The sequence below is a fragment of the Scyliorhinus torazame genome, chromosome 19 (genome assembly GCF_047496885.1).
Source record: "Scyliorhinus torazame isolate Kashiwa2021f chromosome 19, sScyTor2.1, whole genome shotgun sequence".
NCBI classification, from domain to species: Eukaryota; Metazoa; Chordata; class Chondrichthyes; order Carcharhiniformes; family Scyliorhinidae; genus Scyliorhinus; species Scyliorhinus torazame.
In genome coordinates, this window is record NC_092725.1 from 44,063,088 (window position 1) to 44,081,691 (window position 18,604).

Sequence of the window (18,604 nt, forward strand, 5' to 3'; positions counted from 1 at the left end):
TCTGGCCCGGCATTCAATTGCTAATATGTTGCAATTGTTCCCGGGGATAGCCGATTAAACTGCAGATGTCTGGGTTGATGTGCTGCTCATGGTCTTGAATATCGATCTGGGCCGACTTCCCCAGAGCCGAATACTCTATTCTGTCTGCAGCTGTCCGTTTGTGTCCTGTTGGCTGCTTTTCCCATCAGCCTTTTCGGTTAGCCATTTTAAATCGGGTTTTGGCCAAATTAATAGGGAATCAGCCATTTTAGGTGGCTACAGCCTCCCACTGGAATCACTGCTGCCACCCGAAATGAAACCAAGTGCAGGAGGAATGGGAAAATTCTCCTCAGTGTGGGATAATGAGTAACAAAAGGGCAAGATTCAAGTCAATTGGCAAAAACGTCAGAATGACGTGCACTGCAATATAAGTTATTAATTTACTCGCAGCCCATTACGCATTTCTGACCATTTCGCCACAAAGCCTCACAATAAACATCAAAACGATTGCCACATTGGAGATCGGCGATCATAAAATCAGAGACTGAATTAACTGTAATTTATAAAAGTGAATTAGCTTGATCTGTATCCCATCTTTATCTGTGTGTGTTGTGTGTGTGTGAGGCATCTGTGCAAGTGTATGCATTTGTGCATGCACGCACTTGTGTGCATGTGACTGAGTGTGTGACGCTACTTTAAGTTGGGTTAGGTTGTGAGAATATAAATAGCCATCATTTTAAAACTCATGAAAGCTTGCTGCTGAATTATTAAATTGGGATACACACTGAAAGAAGCAGGAAGGACACACCTCTTTCTTTTCAAAACAAACTGATTACCGGCATTAGCAGAGCACATTCATTCTGTCCATGACAGTAGAATTTGGCTGCATTTTACCCTGTTATACTTCTGTTTCAATGTATAACTGAACCAGAGAATGTTGTGGAGGAGAATGCTGAGACCCAGGCTATTAGAATAGATGGCATTGAGGTACGTAGGGAAGGTGTTGGCAATTCTGGACAGGCTGAAAATAGATAGGTCCCCGGGGCCTGATGGGATTTATCCTAGGATTCTCTGGGAAGCCAGGGAAGAGATTGCTGAGCCTTTGGCTTTGATTTTTATGTCATCATTGGCTACAGGAATAGTGCCAGAGGACTGGAGGATAGCAAATGTGGTCCCTTTGTTCAAGAAGGGGAGTAGAGACAACCCCGGCAACTATAGACCGGTGAGCCTCACGTCTGTTGTGGGTAAAGTCTTAGAGGGGATTATAAGAGACAAGATTTATAATCATCTAGATAGGAATAATATTAGGGATAGTCAGCATGGCTTTGTGAAGGGTAGGTCATGCCTCACAAACCTTATCGAGTTCTTTGAGAAGGTGACTGAAGAGGGAGACGAAGGTAGAGCAGTTGATGTGGTGTATATGGATTTCAGTAAAGCGTTTGATAAGGTTCCCCACGGTAGGCTATTGCAGAAAATACGGAGGCTAGGGATTGAGGGTGATTTAGAGATGTGGATCAGAAATTGGCTAGCGGAAAGAAGACAGAGGGTGGTGGTTGATGGGAAATGTTCAGAATTCAGTTACAAGTGGCGTACCACAAGGACCTGTTCTGGGGCCGTTTGTCATTTTTATCAATGACCTAGAGGAGGGCGCAGAAGGGTGGGTGAGTAAATTTGCAGATGACACAAAAGTCGGTGGTGTTGTCGACAGTGCGGAAGGATGTTGCAGGTTACAGAGGGACATAGATAAGCTGCAGAGCTGGGCTGAGAGGTGGCAAATGGAGTTTAATGTAGAGAAGTGTGAGGTGATTCACTTTGGAAGGAATAACAGGAATGAGGAATATTTGGCTAATGGTAAAATTCTTGGAAGTGTGGATGAGCAGAGGGATCTCGGTGTCCATGTACATAGATCCCTGAAAGTTGCCACCCAGGTTGATAGGGTTGTGAAGAAGGCCTATGGTGTGTTGGCCTTTATTGGTAGAGGGATTGAGTTCCGGAGTCATGAGGTCATGTTGCAGCTGTACAAAACTCTGGTACGGCCGCATTTGGAGTATTGCGTACAGTTCTGGTGACCTCATTATAGGAAGGACGTGGAAGCTTTGGAACGGGTGCAGAGGAGATTTACCAGGATGTTGCCTGGTATGGAGGGAAAATCTTATGAGGAAAGGCTGATGGACTTGAGGTTGTTTTCGTTAGAGAGAAGAAGGTTAAGAGGAGACTTAATAGAGGCATACAAAATGATCAGAGGGTTAGATAGGGTGGACAGTGAGAGCCTTCGCCCGTGGATGGAAATGGCTGGCACGAGGGGACATAGCCTTAAACTGAGGGGTAATAGATATAGGACAGAGGTCAGAGGTAGGTTCTTTACGCAAAGAGTGGTGAGGCCGTGGAATGCCCAACCTGCAACAGTAGTGAACTCGCCAACATTGAGGGCATTTAAAAGTTTATTGGATAAACATATGGATGATAATGGCATAGTGTAGGTTAGATGGCTTTTGTTTTTTGACTTCCCATGTCGGTGCAACATCGTGGGCCGAAGGGCCTGTACTGTGCTGTATCGTTCTATGTTCTATTTGGATCAGGTGCCAAGGGGGTCTTCTGAGGTCCATATGAATGCACCACAATAAGATCGAACACGGTCAGGGTTGTCGTTGTTTCTCTTCCCACACTTAGTTGTGCATAAGGCAGACTTTCATTTGATTCCATAACCGGAGTCGTTCTGGAAAAGGTTGCTAGTTTTGTCACCATCGGCTTATAACTGAGGGGCTCTACTCCACATCAAATATGGCTGAACAGGAGTCTATCCTGGTCTTACCATCAGCCATTGGCATGTTTGGGAGCATTTGCCGTTGATACTCAACCTGTTTGACTGTGGCCTGGGTGGGACTCGGACCCAGAGTTTCTTGGTTCAGAGGCAGGGGAGCTCGATTCCCCACTCCCCGATGCTGAAATCGTGTTCGGCGATGGGGCAGAGAATCTGTTTTGATGCAAATATCGAGAGCGGCGCCGTTTTTTATATTCTCCACCCTTGAAAAGGTGTACGCCACATCGATTATCCACAGCCTCAGGCCATTGCCTGAGGCCTGCCCCGCGATGCTCCGTCCCCGACCAGCTGAGTTCCTGACGGCGTTGGTTACATGTGCTCACACTGTCCGGGAACCTCGCGTGTCGGCTGCGCACTCAGTCCGGCACTGCCACAGTCAGGGGAGGGCCGATCCGCGGGCAGAGGGGGCTTAATTCGGGGCTGGGGGCACTGTGGGCGGGCGGTACGGGGCGCGCGTGCAGCCGAAGGGGGCACTACTTTTGCGGTCCGGGTCTGCGTGCTGAGTCTGCCATGAAGCACAGCGCAGCCGCTGCAGGCCGCCGCCGTGCGCATGTGAGGTCATGGAACCGGAAATGCCCAGGGTCTTATCGGCAGCTAGAGCTGTGCCACCTCCCTGCTAGACCTCAGTAAAATGGGGAATCAGTGGCCGTTTTGCGCCAGTCTTCCTGGCATAAAAGACCACCGTTTGCACGCCGGCATGGGGACTTTGTCTCCAAAATGGAGACTCCAGCCCCTGAACTCTACCCACTGCACCACAAGGCCACCTACACAGTCAGGGTGGGAGAGCAGAAAAAGAACAGAGAATATTTAGAAGAGGGAGGAAAGTGGAAAAGGAGAAAGAGAGAAGCATGGCAAAATATTCGGTCATCAAACAACATGAAATGTTGAATAATGCTCAGACTTTATTTATCCAAGTAACATATCTGCTCCGTTGAGACTAAGTTTTGATCCTGACATGTCCCATTTGGAAAGTTGCATCCTCTTTGAGACACTATTCCCCCACTTGCCGATCTCATCAATATTCATCATGGAATGGATACTTGGGATGGTCAGCAAACCTAAGATGGAACAAAAAACATGAACGTAAAGAAACTTAAAATGATTGAAATTTCCCTTTAGGTGGAGAGGTTTAAGTCAAAGCTGAATTGGTTCCATCCTCACACCTACACCCACTTTACAGCAGCTTCAGATTGGATGAGATTAGATTCAGGCAACACTTCCATCCAAAATGCTTGATACATTCAAAATCTCAGTAATTGGTGAGATAGACCGATTTTTAATCAGTAGGTAATCAAGGGTTTGGGGATAAGGCGGGAAAGTGGAAATCAGACCATTCATAATCTCACTGAGTGGTGGAGCAGACTCTATGAGTCGAGTGGCCTACTTCTGCTCCAACTTCCAATGGTCTTATGGTTCCTTTCTGCTAAAATGGCCTGTCTATTGCAGCTCAGCACGGGATGGATTTGAAGATGCTGCGGTCTGATTTGATTATTGACTCAATTGGCTGAATTCCACAGAAGAGTGGCGAGGTCAGTGGTCAACCTTGGTTTCCTGCACTGAAAGAAATTCATGATGACCAGAGCTCGTCTATAAAAGGTGGCAGAGAAGCATAGACGAGGAGATTTAAAGGTCGACGCTGATCGGTTCTTCTCGCCAGAAAAGCTATGGTTTACCCCTGATGCACTTTACCTCTGTGGATGAGAACTAAATGAAAGAAGGTGAGATTTGCTCAGACTGTGATTCTGTTCATTTACTTAGGATTTGTAAATTAAAATGGCTTTTTATTGGATTTTATGGCGCTGTAGTTGTCCTATCCACTAGAAAGTCAGGAGCAACCCAGTCTCAGACAGTCATGGCAGCTATTTCCTCAGGCAAATAATTGCCTGCAGTTCGGGCTTCCTCCCCAAGGTCCCCCCACCACTACCTCCCACCCCCTGCCCCCAAGAGCTGCTGATCATCCAATTGCCTAGCAATCTTTCTGTCCAGCAGCACCACTGGGAGCAGTGGCCACTACTGGAACTGCAACTGGTTGGGTAGAGAAGGCCATGCAAGGAAGGCAAGTGAGCTTGGGCTCAGAGGGCCAATCAGGAAGGTCCTTTAATAAAGGCGAAGGAAGTCAGAAGAGTGAACAAATGAAAACGTTGCACCTCATCTGGTCCGCTCTCTCTGTCAGTCGGTTCCTATCTGGCTGACCTTTTATTCAACATCGTTTATCAGCTCCGTAGTTAGAGGGGGAATTCATATTCCTCGAACCACATGAGGAAAACAATCAAACCCGCCCCATGTGTCCCACGCAGGTTATTACAGGTCCCATAAAGTGGGATAGGGTGGAAGAGCTTAGGTATTAGGGTGAGGAGGGAATCTTCAGATTGCTCTTGCCACTAGGGTGGGTTTGTGGGCAGGCAGAGTGCAAGGGGACCCTCCAAGGTCCACAGGGACCCCCGGATGGGGGGGGGGGACCACCTGCCCTTTTCCCACCACTGGCAAAGTGTCAGTTTTGGCAGGAAGGCCACCCCGGCCTCCCATATGGCTTTACATGCCCCAAACCTGCAGCACTCTCCCTATGCCCACCAAAATCAGAGTCATTATTTAGACAGTAAATTCATTGCAGTGTTCATGTAAGCCGACTTGTGACACTAATAAAGATTATCAGGCAGTTTTTCAGAAGTGTATTGAATAATATGTGGACGGTTAGTTTATTCAGTACATTTAGCACGTGGAATTCAGAGTTACACCCTCTGATTCATACTACCCTCAGATAAGATGCTGCATGTGAGACTGTAAAAATGAACTCTTGCTCACAAAAAATGCAAAATCCATTTATTGATATGGAATCAGAAGGAATATCGAAAAGTTTTCAATGCATGTTGGTGTCACTGCCTAGGACATTGATCCTTAATTGCCCTTGAGGAGGCGGTGGTGAGCTGCCTTCTTGAACCGCTGCAGTTCCCGAAGTGTAAGTACATCCACAGTGCTGTTAGGGAGACAATTCCAGAATATTGACCCAGCAACAGTGAAGAAACGGTGACATATTTCCAAGTCAGTACATTGTGTGGTTTGGAGCTGAACCTCCAGGTGGTGATGTTCCCAGGTATCTGCTGACCTTGTCCTTCTAGGTGGTAGAGGTCATGGGTCTGGAAGGTGCTGTTGAAAGAACCTTGGTAAGTTGCTGCAGTGCATATTGTAGATGGTGCACACTGCTGCTTTTGTGCGTCAGTGATGGAGAGAGTGGATGTTGAAGGTGGTGTATGGAGTGCCAGTCAAGTGGGCTGCTACATCCTGGTTGGTGCTGAGCTCTTTAGCTCTTGAGCTGCACTCACCCATGCAAGTGGAGAGTATTCCATCGCACTTGTGCCTTCTTGTGACAGACTTTAGGGAGTCAGGAGGTGAGTTTTTCACTGCAGTATTATAGAATGGTTACAGCATAGAAGGAGGTCATGTTATTTGCAAGAGCAACTCACCTAGTCCTGCTTCTCTACAGATACCATCTAATTTCATTTTGAGAGCCTTGATTGAATCTGGCTCCATCACACTCTCAGACGGTGCATCCCATTGACTGAACATCCACTGCATTCTAATTTAATTTTGAGAGCCTTGATTGAATCAGGCACTCTCAGGCGGTGCATCCTGTAGCCATCTGGGATGGCCACTTCCAGAATACAAAATGGACATTTGCAAAGATTGCAGGGAAAAATGGACAATGTTAAGAAAGCAAGCAGGCACAGAGCCTGTCTGCATATTGGAGAAACAGCTCCCAGACAAGATTGAAACTGTAGGCCCATTAGCATATGGATGGCCCATCTCCAGGAACAAAGGAAGATACTTAAGTAACCGATCTGGCCCCAGATCTCGCGGCGCCAGTTCCCCAAACCGAAAGCAGAAAACAAAGCAGGCCCAGCCATCAGGGCACCCACCCCTTTATTGGTCAGGATCAATGCGAATGATCAAGAAATGGCCCAATTGATTGGGGCCAAGTTCAAGGCCCGCCCAAAAGCACACGAAGCCCCTTCGGGTATAAGAAGGCCCCAAGAGAGAATCGCTCTCTTGGAATCAGCTCTCACAGCAGAGAGACCCTTCCACCAGCTACACCAGAAGTGAGTCCAAGGTCAACGCTCGCTACCAGATGGAAGACCTTAGCTGTTCCCCTCTACCACTTCGACCCCAGCAGCCTCAGAACCGAACAACGGCCATTATTCCTCTGACTGAGTGGGCGCCCAAAGCCAAGTATAGGCTTTAGCAGTAGTGATAGTTTAGTCTGTAGTATTTCGTGCATGAGTAGATATTGCTGTGTATGTAAATAAATAGTATTGACTTTGAACTAACTAACTGGTGTACCGACTCTTTGATCAGTATTCGGGTTTGAACCTTGTGGCGGTATCGAAAGATACCTGGCGACTCCAAGGCAAACGTAATTAGAATTAAGGAAGGCGACCATATTGACCGCCATATTTAGAGACCACCAACGAGAGCAACAATCCCATTGACTGAACACTCACTGCATTAAAAAAAAACTATCTTAACCACCATTCACCATGAACCACTGTCGTCTGATCCTCAATCCGTCTGCCAATAGGAACAGTTTATCCCGATGGATACAGAACTCGCTAGGACATAGAAGGCAGAGAGTAGCAATGGAGGGATGCTTTTCTAATTGGAGGGCTGTGACCAGTGGTGTTCCACAGGGATCAGTGCTGGGACCTTTGCTCTTTGTAGTATATATAAATGATTTGGAGGAAAATGTAACTGGTCTGATTAGTAAGTTTGCAGACGACACAAAGGTTGGTGGAATTGCGGATAGCGATGAGGACTGTCGGAGGATACAGCAGGATTTAGATTGTCTGGAGACTTGGGCGGAGAGATGGCAGATGGAGTTTAATCCGGACAAATGTGAGGTAATGCATTTTGGAAGGTCTAATGCAGGTAGGGAATATACAGTGAATGGTAGAACCCTCAAGAGTATTGAAAGTCAAAGAGATCTAGGAGTACAGGTCCACAGGTCATTGAAAGGGGCAACACAGGTGGAGAAGGTAGTCAAGAAGGCATACGGCATGCTTGCCTTCATTGGCCGGGGCATTGAGTATAAGAATTGGCAAGTCATGTTGCAGCTGTATAGAACCTTAGTTAGGCCACACTTGGAGTATAGTGTTCAATTCTGGTCGCCACACTACCAGAAGGATGTGGAGGCTTTAGAGAGGGTGCAGAAGAGATTTACCAGAATGTTGCCTGGTATGGAGGGCATTAGCTATGAGGAGCGATTGAATAAACTCGGTTTGTTCTCACTGGAACGAAGGAGGTTGAGGGGAGACCTGATAGAGGTATACAAAATTATGAGGGGCATAGACAGAGTGGATAGTCAGAGGCTTTTCCCCAGGGTAGAGGGGTCAATTACTAGGGGGCATAGGTTTAAGGTGAGAGGGGCAAGGTTTAGAGTAGATGTACGAGGCAAGTTTTTTACGCAGAGGGTAGTGGGTGCCTGGAACTCGCTACCGGAGGAGGTGGTGGAAGCAGGGACGATAGGGACATTTAAGGGGCATCTTGACAAATATATGAATGGGATGGGAATAGAAGGATACGGACCCAGGAAGTGTAGAAGATTGTAGTTTAGTCGGGCAGCATGGTCGGCACGGGCTTGGAGGGCCGAAGCACCTGTTCCTGTGCTGTACATTTCTTTGTTCTTTGTTGTTGTTCTATCTACTCTATCCAGGCCCCTCTTGATTGGGGACAATTCTAGCAAATCTTCTCAGTCATCTCATCTTCACATGTCAAAGGAAGACACTGAAGGAATTTGAAATTTAGGGTCATGGTAGTCCATTTGTTGGGCATTGTGAACAAATTAAGTTTGACAAATTTGGGATGATGGGATTGTGCGTCTATGTGGAGCGCAATAAGGGATAGATCACAATAACTGTTTTCTGAAATTAGCACAAAAAAGAATCATAGAATCATATAACTTCCAGTGAAGGAGGCCATTCAGCCCATTGAGTCTGCACCGGCCCTTGGAAAGAATAACAGGCAACTATCCTGGAACTACAATCTTCTACACTTCCTGTGTCCGTATCCCTCTATTCCCATCCTATTCATGTATTTGTCAAGATGACCCTTAAATGTCACTATCGTCCCTGCTTCCACCACCTCCTCCGGTAGCGAGTTCCAGGCACCCACTACCCTCTGTGTAAAAAACTTGCCTTGTACATCTACTCTAAACCTTGCCCCTCTCACCTTAAACCTATGCCCCCTAGTAATTGACCCCTCTACCCCGGGGAAAAGCCTCTGACTATCCATTCGGTCTATGCCCCTCATAATTTTGTAGACCTCTATCAGGTCGCCCCTCAACCTCCGTTGTTCCAGTGAGAACAAACCGAGTTTATTCAACCGCTCCTCATATCTAATGCCCTCCATACCAGACAACATTCTAGTAAATCTCTTCTGCACCCTCTCTAAAGCCTCCACATCCTTCTGGTAGTGTGGCGACCAGAATTGAACACTATACTCCAAGTGTGGCCTAACTAACATTCTATACAGCTGGAAGGTGACTTGCCAATTCTTATACTCAATGCCCCGGCCAATGAAGCCAAGCATGCCATATGCCTTCTTGGCTACCTTCTCCACCTGTGTTGCCCCTTGCAGTGACCTGTGGACCTGTACTCATAGATCTCTCTGACTTTCAATACTCTTGAGTGTTCTACCATTCACTGTATATTCCCTACCGGCACTGGACCTGGTATTGGGGAATGAGCCCGGCCGGGTGGTAGATGTTTCAGTAGGGGAGCATTTCGGTAACAGTGACCACAATTCAGTAAGTTTTAAAGTGCTGGTGGACAAGGATAAGAGTCGTCCTAGGATGAATGTGCTAAATTGGGGGTAGGCTAATTATAACAATATTAGGCAGGAACTGAAGAACATAGATTGGGGGCGGATGTTTGAAGGCAAATCAACATCTGACATGTGGGAGGCTTCCAAGTGCCAGTTGAAAGGAATTCAGGACCGGCATGTTCCTGTGAGGAAGAAGGATAAATATGGCAATTTTCGGGAACCTTGGATAACGAGAGATATTGTAGGCCTCGTCAAAAAGAAAAAGGAGGCATTTGTCAGGGCTAAAAGACTGGGAACAGACGAAGCCTGCGTGGAATATAAGGAAAGTAGGAAGGAACTTAAGCAAGGAGTCAGGAGGGCTAGAAGGGGTCACGAAATGTCATTGGCAAATAGGGTGAAGGAAAATCCCAAGGCTTTTTACACGTAGATAAAAAGCAAGAGGGTAGCCAGGAAAAGGGTTGGCCCACTGAAGGATAGGCAAGGGAATCTATGTGTGGAGCCAGAGGAAATGGGTGAGGTACTAAATGAATACTTTGCATCAGTATTCACCAAAGAGAAGAAATTGGTAGAGTCTGGAGAAGGGTGTGTAGATAGCCTGGGTCACATTGAGATCCAAAAAGACGAGGTGTTGGGTGTCTTAAAAAATATTAAGGTAGATAAGTCCCCAGGGCCTGATGGGATTTACCCCAGAATACTGAAGGAGGCTGGAGAGGAAATTGCTGAGGCCTTGACAGAAATCTTTGGACCCTCACTGTCTTCAGGGGATGTCCCGGAGGACTGGAGAATAGCCAATGTTGTTCCTCTGTTTAAGAAGGGTAGCAAGGATAATCCAGGGAACTACAGGCCGGTGAGCGTTACTTCAGTGGTAGGGAAATTACTGGAGAGAATTGTTCGAGACAGGATCAACTCCCATTTGGAAGCAAATGGACGTATTAGTGAGAGGCAGCATGGTTTTGTGAAGGGGAGGTCGTGTCTCACTAACTTGATAGAGTTTTTCGAGGAGGTCACTAAGATGATTGATGCAGGTAGGGCAGTGGATGTTGTCTATAGGGACTTCAGTAAGGCCTTTGACAAGGTCCCGCATGGTAGACTAGTACAAAAGGTGAAGTCACACGGGATCAGGGGTGAGCTGGCAAGGTGGATACAGAACTGGCTAGGTCATAGAAGGCAGAGAGTAGCAATGGAAGGATGCTTTTCTAATTGGAGGGCTGTGACCAGTGGTGTTCCACAGGGATCAGTGCTGGGACCTTTGCCGTTTGTAGTGTATATAAATGATTTGGAGGAAAATGCAACTGGTCTGATTAGTAAGTTTGCAGACGACACAAAGGTTGGTGGAATTGCGGATAGCGATGAGGACTGTCAGAGGATACAGCAGGATTTAGATTGTTTGGAGACTTGGGTAGAGAGATGGCAGATGGAGTTTAATCCGGACAAATGTGAGGTAATGCATTTTGGAAGGTCTAATGCAGGTAGGGAATATACAGTGAATGGTAGAACCCTCAAGAGTATTGAAAGTCAGAGAGATCTAGGAGTACAGGTCCGTAGGTCACTGAAAGGGGTAACACAGGTGGAGAAGATAGTCAAGAAGGCATACAGCATGCTTGCCCTCATTGGCTGGGGCATTGAGTATAAGAATTGGCAAGTCATGTTGCAGCTGTATAGAAGCTTAGTTCGGCCAAACTTGGAGTGTAGTGTTCAATTCTGGTTGCCACACTACCAGAAGGATGTGGAGGCTTTCGAGAGGGTTCAGAAGAGATTTACCAGAATGTTGCCTGGTATGGAGGGCATTAGCTATGAGGAGCGGTTGAATAAACTCGGTTTGTTCTCACTGGAACGAAGGAGGTTGAGGGGCGACCTGATAAAGGTCTACAAAATTATGAGGGGCAGAAACAGAGTGGATAGTCAGAGGCTTTTCCCCGGGGTAGAGGGGTCAATTACTAGGGGGCATAGGTTTAAGGTGAGAGGGGCAAGGTTTAGAGTAGATGTACGAGGCACGTTTTTTACGCAGAGGGTAGTGGGTGCCTGGAACCCGCTTCCGGAGGAGGTGGTGGAAGCAGGGACGATAGTGACATTTAAGGGGCATCTTGACAAATACATGAATAGGATGGGAATAGAGGGATATGGACCCAGGAAGTGTAGAAGATTGTAGTTTAGCCGGGGAGCATGGGCTTGGAGGGCCGAAGGGCCTGTTCCTGTGCTGTACATTTCTTTGTTCTTTGTACCTGCATTAGACCTTCCAAAATGCATTACCTCACATTTGTCCGGAATAAACTCCATCTGCCATCTCTCCGCCCAAGTCTCCAAACAATCTAAATCCTGCTGTATCCTCTGACAGTCCTCATCGCTATCCGCAATTCCACCAACCTTTGTGTTGTCTGCAAACTTACTAATCAGACCAGTTACATTATCCTCCAAATCATTTATATATACTACAAACAGCAAAGGTCCCAGCACTGATCCCTGCGGAACACCACTGAACCTAGTGGAGTGGTGCAATGACAACAATCTGTCCCTCAATGCCAGCAAAACTAAAGAGCTGGTTATTGACTTCAGGAAGCAAAGTACTGTACACACCCCTGTCAGCATCAACGGGGCCGAGGTGAAGATGGTTAACAGCTTCAAATTCCTCGGGGTGTACATCACCAAAAATCTGACCAGGTCCACCCACATCAACGCTACCACCACGAAAGCACAACAGTGCTTATACTTCCTCAGGCAACTAAGGAAATTCAGCATGTCCACACTGACTCTTACCAACTTTTACAGATGCAACACAGAAAGCATCCTATCTGGCTGCATCACAGCCTGGTATGGCAACTGCTTGGTCCAAGACCGCAAGAAACTTCAGAGAGTAGTGAACACCGCCCAGTCCATCACACGAACCTGCCTCCCATCCATTGACTCTATCTACACCTCCGGCTGCCTGGGGAAAGCAGGCAGCATAATCAAATACCCCTCCACCCGGCTTACTCACTCTTCCAACTTCTTCCGTTGGGCAGGAGATACAAAAGTCTGAAAAAACGCATGAACATATTCAAAAACAGCTTCTTCCGTGCTGTTACCAGACTCCTAAACAACCCTCTTATGGACGGACCTGATTAATACTACACTCCTGTATGCTTCGCCCGATGTCGGTGTCTCTTGTGAACCTTATGTTGACCTATTATGTATTTTCTTTTCATTGTATTTTCGTGTACTAAATGATCTGTTTGAGCTTCTAACAAAAAAATACTTTTCACTGTACCTCGGTACACGTGACAATAAACAAATCCAAACTTTGCAGAACGTTTCTTGCCACACTGTATGTGCTTAACCTCCGAGTGTTCCAAGTATTGGGGGAAAGGTTTCTGAGACTCCAGCAGAGGAAATGGACAGTACGACGAATACTTTCACATTGCCAAAGTGAATAGAGACAGTAACACTGAAATCCACACTTCAGAACAACTTAGCAATTTCAGGATGTCCAACAGGGAGAAGATATGGAAAAACTGTCATCCTTTGCAAGCTCCCAATGTTGTGAACACTATCAGGGACCAACTAAACTATATTCCTTCCAATGGTAAGGGACATCCCACAGGAATTGACTCAGTTGTGTATTACTTACTGTTTCATCGTTATGTATCGGCAGTTTCTGTTTATCCCATCAATCGCTTTCATCTCTTCATCAGTTAGCTGGAAGTCAAAGATCTGCAATTGTAGAAAAATAGATTCTGTCAGGTCCTAATTTGGAAACTACAGCATTTATTTCACAGCAATACTTGGACATAGGATCAACTCAATCTGTACTTCAGTGACACAGCAACATATAACTTCCCCTTGTTGGGAAACTGGAATGACACAGCACATACTGGCGGCACAGTGGTTAGCATGGCTGCCTCTCAGTGCCAGGGATCCTGGTTCAATTCCAGCCTCGGGTGACTGTCTGTGTGGAGTTTAAACTTTCTCCCCATGGTTTCCTCCAGATGCTCCGGTTTCCTCCCACAGTCCAAAGATGTACAGGTTAGGTGGATTGGCCATGGTAAATTGCTCCTTAGTGTCCAGGGATGTGTAGGTTAGATTAAGGGGCTGTAGGAAAAGGGCAGGGAAGTGGGCTGAATGGCCTCCTTCTGCACTGTAGGGATTCTAAGATTCAATTCTATGATATGGTGGTCATTGGCTCCATTGTGCCTATGCATGATGAATGTAGAAATTGTTATATATTTCATGTCATTAAAAACCCTGGTTTAAAATACACATAGGCAGTGTGTCTGCTAAAGCTATAAATAAGGTTTTGTAAGAGTGAGGTAATCATTCATTCCAACCACTTACTTGATAACAGATGAAGGGCTAATGGGACATTGCTTATATTTTGGATCATTCCCTGGAGCGTAGATAATTTATGGGTGATTGTATTTAGTCCTGGCTATGCTGGTTGTGGATCTTAATGGAATCAGATGATGTAATTAATGGAAAGAGCCAGGTCTGTCTGTAGTTTTGCAGTCTGTTATAAGATTTAAAGTTGAACAGCAGTCTGACCAGACAGAAGTGAATTGGATCTGCTCTTGAAAGCATCTCTACCAAAAGTTTCTACACAGGTAAACAAGTAATCTGTTTAATTAACTTTATTTATGAGTAGGTACAGTGGGTTGGTGCCAAGGTTCGCATTTATCAGGACTTGACGGTGGAACTGGCAAAGCAGCGAGGGGCTTTCAGTCGAGTGAAGGCGGCATTGTACGACAGTGGAGTGCGGTTTGGAGTTGTGTATCCAGCAAAGCCAAGGGTGACCTACAACTACTGACACTTTTATTTTGAGATGGTGGAGGCGGCGGAGGCATTTATGAAGGCAGAAGGCTTGGGGCGGAAGTAAAGAGCGGGAGAATGTATATATGTAACTTAGAATAATGTACTTTCTTCATGCTGTTATAGAGGTCAAAGTTTTTTGTTGCTGTTCTTTGTTACTTTGATAATGGTCTTACTTCATGCTGTTAGAGGTTAAAAGTTCTTTTTTGTTGTTTGTTGCTGTTCTTTGTAGCTTTGAATAATATTCGTACTTCATGCTGTTATAGAGGTGTTAGAACCTGCCTGCTTACCATTGGCTGGGGACTAATGACAATCCCACAATCCTGTGGGAGTATGAGCTTCCACAATCCAGTGGGAGTATCAGCAGACTCCCTGTATAAGTAAAGCTGGCCAATTTGGAACCAGCAGGAAGGAGTAAGCAGCAAGTGAGGTTGCTTATATTATTGTAAATAAATGTTCTTTCTTTGTATCCTTGAAACTCGTGCTGGATTCTTCGTGGCCCTCACAAAACTGGCGACGAGGGTTAAAGTGAATAGCTGTCTACAGTGCTGAAGCCATCTCCCTGTATTTTTGTTGGATACAGGTTGGAAGTTGTTTTCTATTGCACCATGCCTCTGTACGGACGTTTGGATGTCTTTGATGCTGCGCTGGAAAGCTGGAACCAGTATGCACAATGGATGCGTTACTATTTCCAGGCAAACAATATCACCGAAAACGAGCGCCATGTGGTCATATTGCTCACCGCCTGCGGCCCGCATAAGTTTGGGATGATTAGGAGCCTTACGTACCCAGTTGCGCCGGACACCAAAACGTTTGATGAACTTGTGAATTTAGTGGGGCAGCATTTTAACCCAACCCCGTCCACGATAGTCCAACATTACCGGTTTACACCGCTAAGAGGACCCAAGGAGAATCCCTTGCCGACTTTCTATCCAGGCTACGCAGGATTGCGGAGTGCTGTGACTATGGTGAGACCTTGTCAGAAATGTTACGTGACCGTTTGGTTTGCGGTACTAACAATGCGGCCACCCAGAGAAAATTGTTAGCTCAGCCAACATTGACGTTTCAACAGGCCATTCAAATAGTATTGTCCCGAGAGAGCGCAGAACGAGGAGTGCAGGAGATACAGGGAATGGAAGTGCATGCCTCGTGGCGCAACCCTTTCCGTCCGTAAACGTCCCCCCGCACTCCTGCGGTACCAAGGGCGAGACAACGTCCGGAACGACGCCAGTGGACGTCGGTCATTCCTCCGCGAAGGGAGCCTTCTCCAGAACCAATGGATGAGGAGCCATGTCCGTGTAAGAATTGTAGGCGGCGACCCTGTCGCGGACGCCAATCCTGGTGGCACCAGAGGCTCCGGCATTCCGACCGAAACTGGGACCAGCCCAGGGGCCGTACCTTCCATGTGGATGAACCTGCGGCGACTACCCCCTAGGACGCGGAGACGGAGGACAACTGCCTGCAGCTGCATTGTGTGGCAGCTCCCCGTGTGGCCCCCATTAAGGTGACAGTATGGGTCAATGGTCACCCGCTGGACACCGGGGCAGCGGTGTCCGTGATCGCCCAGAGGACATTCGACCGCATCAAGCAGGGTATACAGACCCTTACATTAACCGACACACAGGCCAGGTTGGCCACCTACACGGGGAAACCATTGGACATTGCAGGAACTACGATGACCCCTGTTGTTTATGGACGCCAGGAGGGGCGTTTCCTACTTATCGTGGTGCGCGGCCATGGGCCCAGCCTGTTGGGTCGGGACTGGTTGCGCCATTTGCGTTTGCAGTGGCAGCACATCCTCCAAAAGTTTCTGGAGGGTTGACTGAGGTGCTAGGACGATGCCCAGATGTATCCCAGCCTGGTTTGGGAAAAATAAAAGGAGCCGTAGCCTGTATCCAAGTCGAACCAGGAGCCACGCCGCGCTATTTCTGGGCTCGCCCGGTGCCTTACGCCTTGCTCGAGAAGGTAGAAGGGGAGCTCACTCGTTTGGAAACTTTGGGTATTAGCAGGCCCTTCCGCTTCGCTGACTGGGCAGCACCAATTGTACCTGTTATGAAGCCAGATGCCACAGTTCACTTGTGTGGCGACTATAAACGTAGTGAATACGGCTTCCCGACTCGACCAATATTCAATGCCTCGCATAGAGGATCTCTACGCGAAACTTGCAGGCGGACTCTCGTTCACAAAATTAGATATGAGTCACGCCTACCTACAGTTGGAGCTGGACCCTGCGTCCCGACCATATGTAACGAATAATACACACCGGGGCCTATATGAATATACACGTTTGCTCTTTGGAGTATCCTCTGCCTGCGCTATTTTTCAACGCGTTATGGAGGGCATTTTGAGAGGTTTACCGCGTGTCACTGTCTACTTGGATGGCGTTTTGATCACAGGGACGTCAGAGCAGGAACATTTGGAAAATATGGAGGCTGTCCTTAGACGCTTTTCGGAGGCTGGAGTCCGTTTATGTCGCACAAAGTGCGTCTTTCAGGCGAAGGAAGTAGTCTACCTGGGTTATCGGGTGGACCGCGAGGGTCTGCACCCCGTCGCAGAGAAGGTGCACGCGATTCAACAGGCCCCCGCCCCGACTGACACTTCACATCTTAATTCTTTTCTCGGCCTCGTAATCTATTACGGGAAGTTCCTCCCCAATCTGGCAACTACGCTGGCCCCGTTGCATCTTCTGCTAAATAAAAATCACACCTGGGTTTGGTGTCAGCCGCAAGAAACCGTTTTCCGGCGGGTAAAACAACAATTGTCGTCGTCTGGGTTACTAACCCACTATGAAGCCTTTGCTCGTCACATGTGATGCATCCCCGTATGGTATTGGGGCCGTCCGGTCCCACAAGATGGGGAACGGGGCCGAGCGGCCGACAGCTTTTGCCTCCCGCACATTGACTGCAGCGGAAACAAAGTACGCGCAGATCAAGAAGGAGGACCTGGCAGTGGTCTTCGCGGTGAAACGTTTCCACCAGTACGTGTATGGCCGCCACTTCACTATCGTGACTGATCATAAGCCTCTGCTGGGACTTTTCAGAGAGGATAAGCCAATACCACCCATTGCTTCTGCACGATCCAGCGCTGGGCTTTGTTGCTCGCTGCATACGAGTATTCTCTGGAGCACAAACCAGGAACGCAGATAGCGAATGCCGACGCACTGAGCCGATTGCCTTTATCGACAGGCCCCATGTCGACCCCCAAATTTGCAACCCTAAATTTTATGGACACCTTGCCTGTCACGGCATCACAAATCCGTGAGTGGACCCAGACGGAGCCAGTCCTGTCAAAGGTTCGACACAGTCCTGTATGGTGGGCAGCATAGACAGCTCCCAGGAGAGTTGCGGGCATTTTCCTCCAAGCTGGCAGAATTCAGCGTGGAAGACGGCGTCTTGTGGGGGACGCGTGTGATTGTCCCAGAAAAAGGACAGGAGCTGATACTAAGAGACTTGCACAATGGGCATCCAGGTGTGACCAAAATGAAAATGTTGGCCCGGAGTTATGTTTGGTGGCCAGGCCTCGACGCCGACATTGAGAAGGTGGCCCAAAGCTGCTCCATTTGCCAGGAGCATCAGAAGCTTCTGCCGGCCGCGCCCCTACATCACTGGGAATGGCCAGGGCGGCCTTGGGCGTGCTTGCATGTGGATTTCGCCGGCCCTTTTCAAGGATCCATGTTCCTTTTATTAATTGACGCCCAGTCAAAATGGGTAGAGGTGCATAAGATGCAGGGGACAACGCCCTGCTCAACAATTTATATCAAAATATAAATTTTACAACAAAATGTCACCTAGTTGGCTGGTTACTAGATCATAAATGTACAAATGATCAAACAGGATTAGTCCACATGGCCTCCCCGAGGTGCTGGTCACGGATAACGACACTCCATTCACCAGTTAGGAGTTTGCGAGGTTCATGAAGATGAACAGCATACGGCATATCCGCACTGCCCCTTACCACCAGGCTTCAAATGGGTTGGCAGAGCGCGCAGTGCAGACATCAAACGAGGCCTAAAGAAGCAGTCTTCCGGGTCAATGGACACGAGACTGGCTCGCTTGTTGTTTTCATATAGGACCCCCATGCGGTGACTGCAGAACTCCAAAGGGCCGGAGACTTCGCACCCGCCTTGGTATGGTTTTCCCGGACATCGGCGCAAATGTACTCTGCACACAGGAACGGCAGGGACAGGGGTTTTCCTCAGCATCGGCCGATTCG

At 47.6% G+C, this 18,604-nt stretch overlaps 1 protein-coding gene across 1 annotated transcript in view; it reads right to left on the reverse strand.

The window, feature by feature from the left end:
• Positions 1 to 3,679: 3,679 nt before the first annotated feature.
• The window catches only part of LOC140396104 (aldo-keto reductase family 1 member C1-like), an 83,513-nt gene continuing 68,588 nt past the window's right edge, over positions 3,680 to 18,604 (reverse strand). Inside the window, exons 6-7 of the mRNA XM_072484217.1 lie at positions 13,218 to 13,300; positions 3,680 to 3,858 (exon numbers count right to left, since the gene is read on the reverse strand). Coding sequence (XP_072340318.1) covers positions 3,816 to 3,858; positions 13,218 to 13,300 — 126 coding nt within the window. The 3' untranslated portion in view covers positions 3,680 to 3,815. The remainder of the gene's footprint in view (positions 3,859 to 13,217; positions 13,301 to 18,604) is intronic.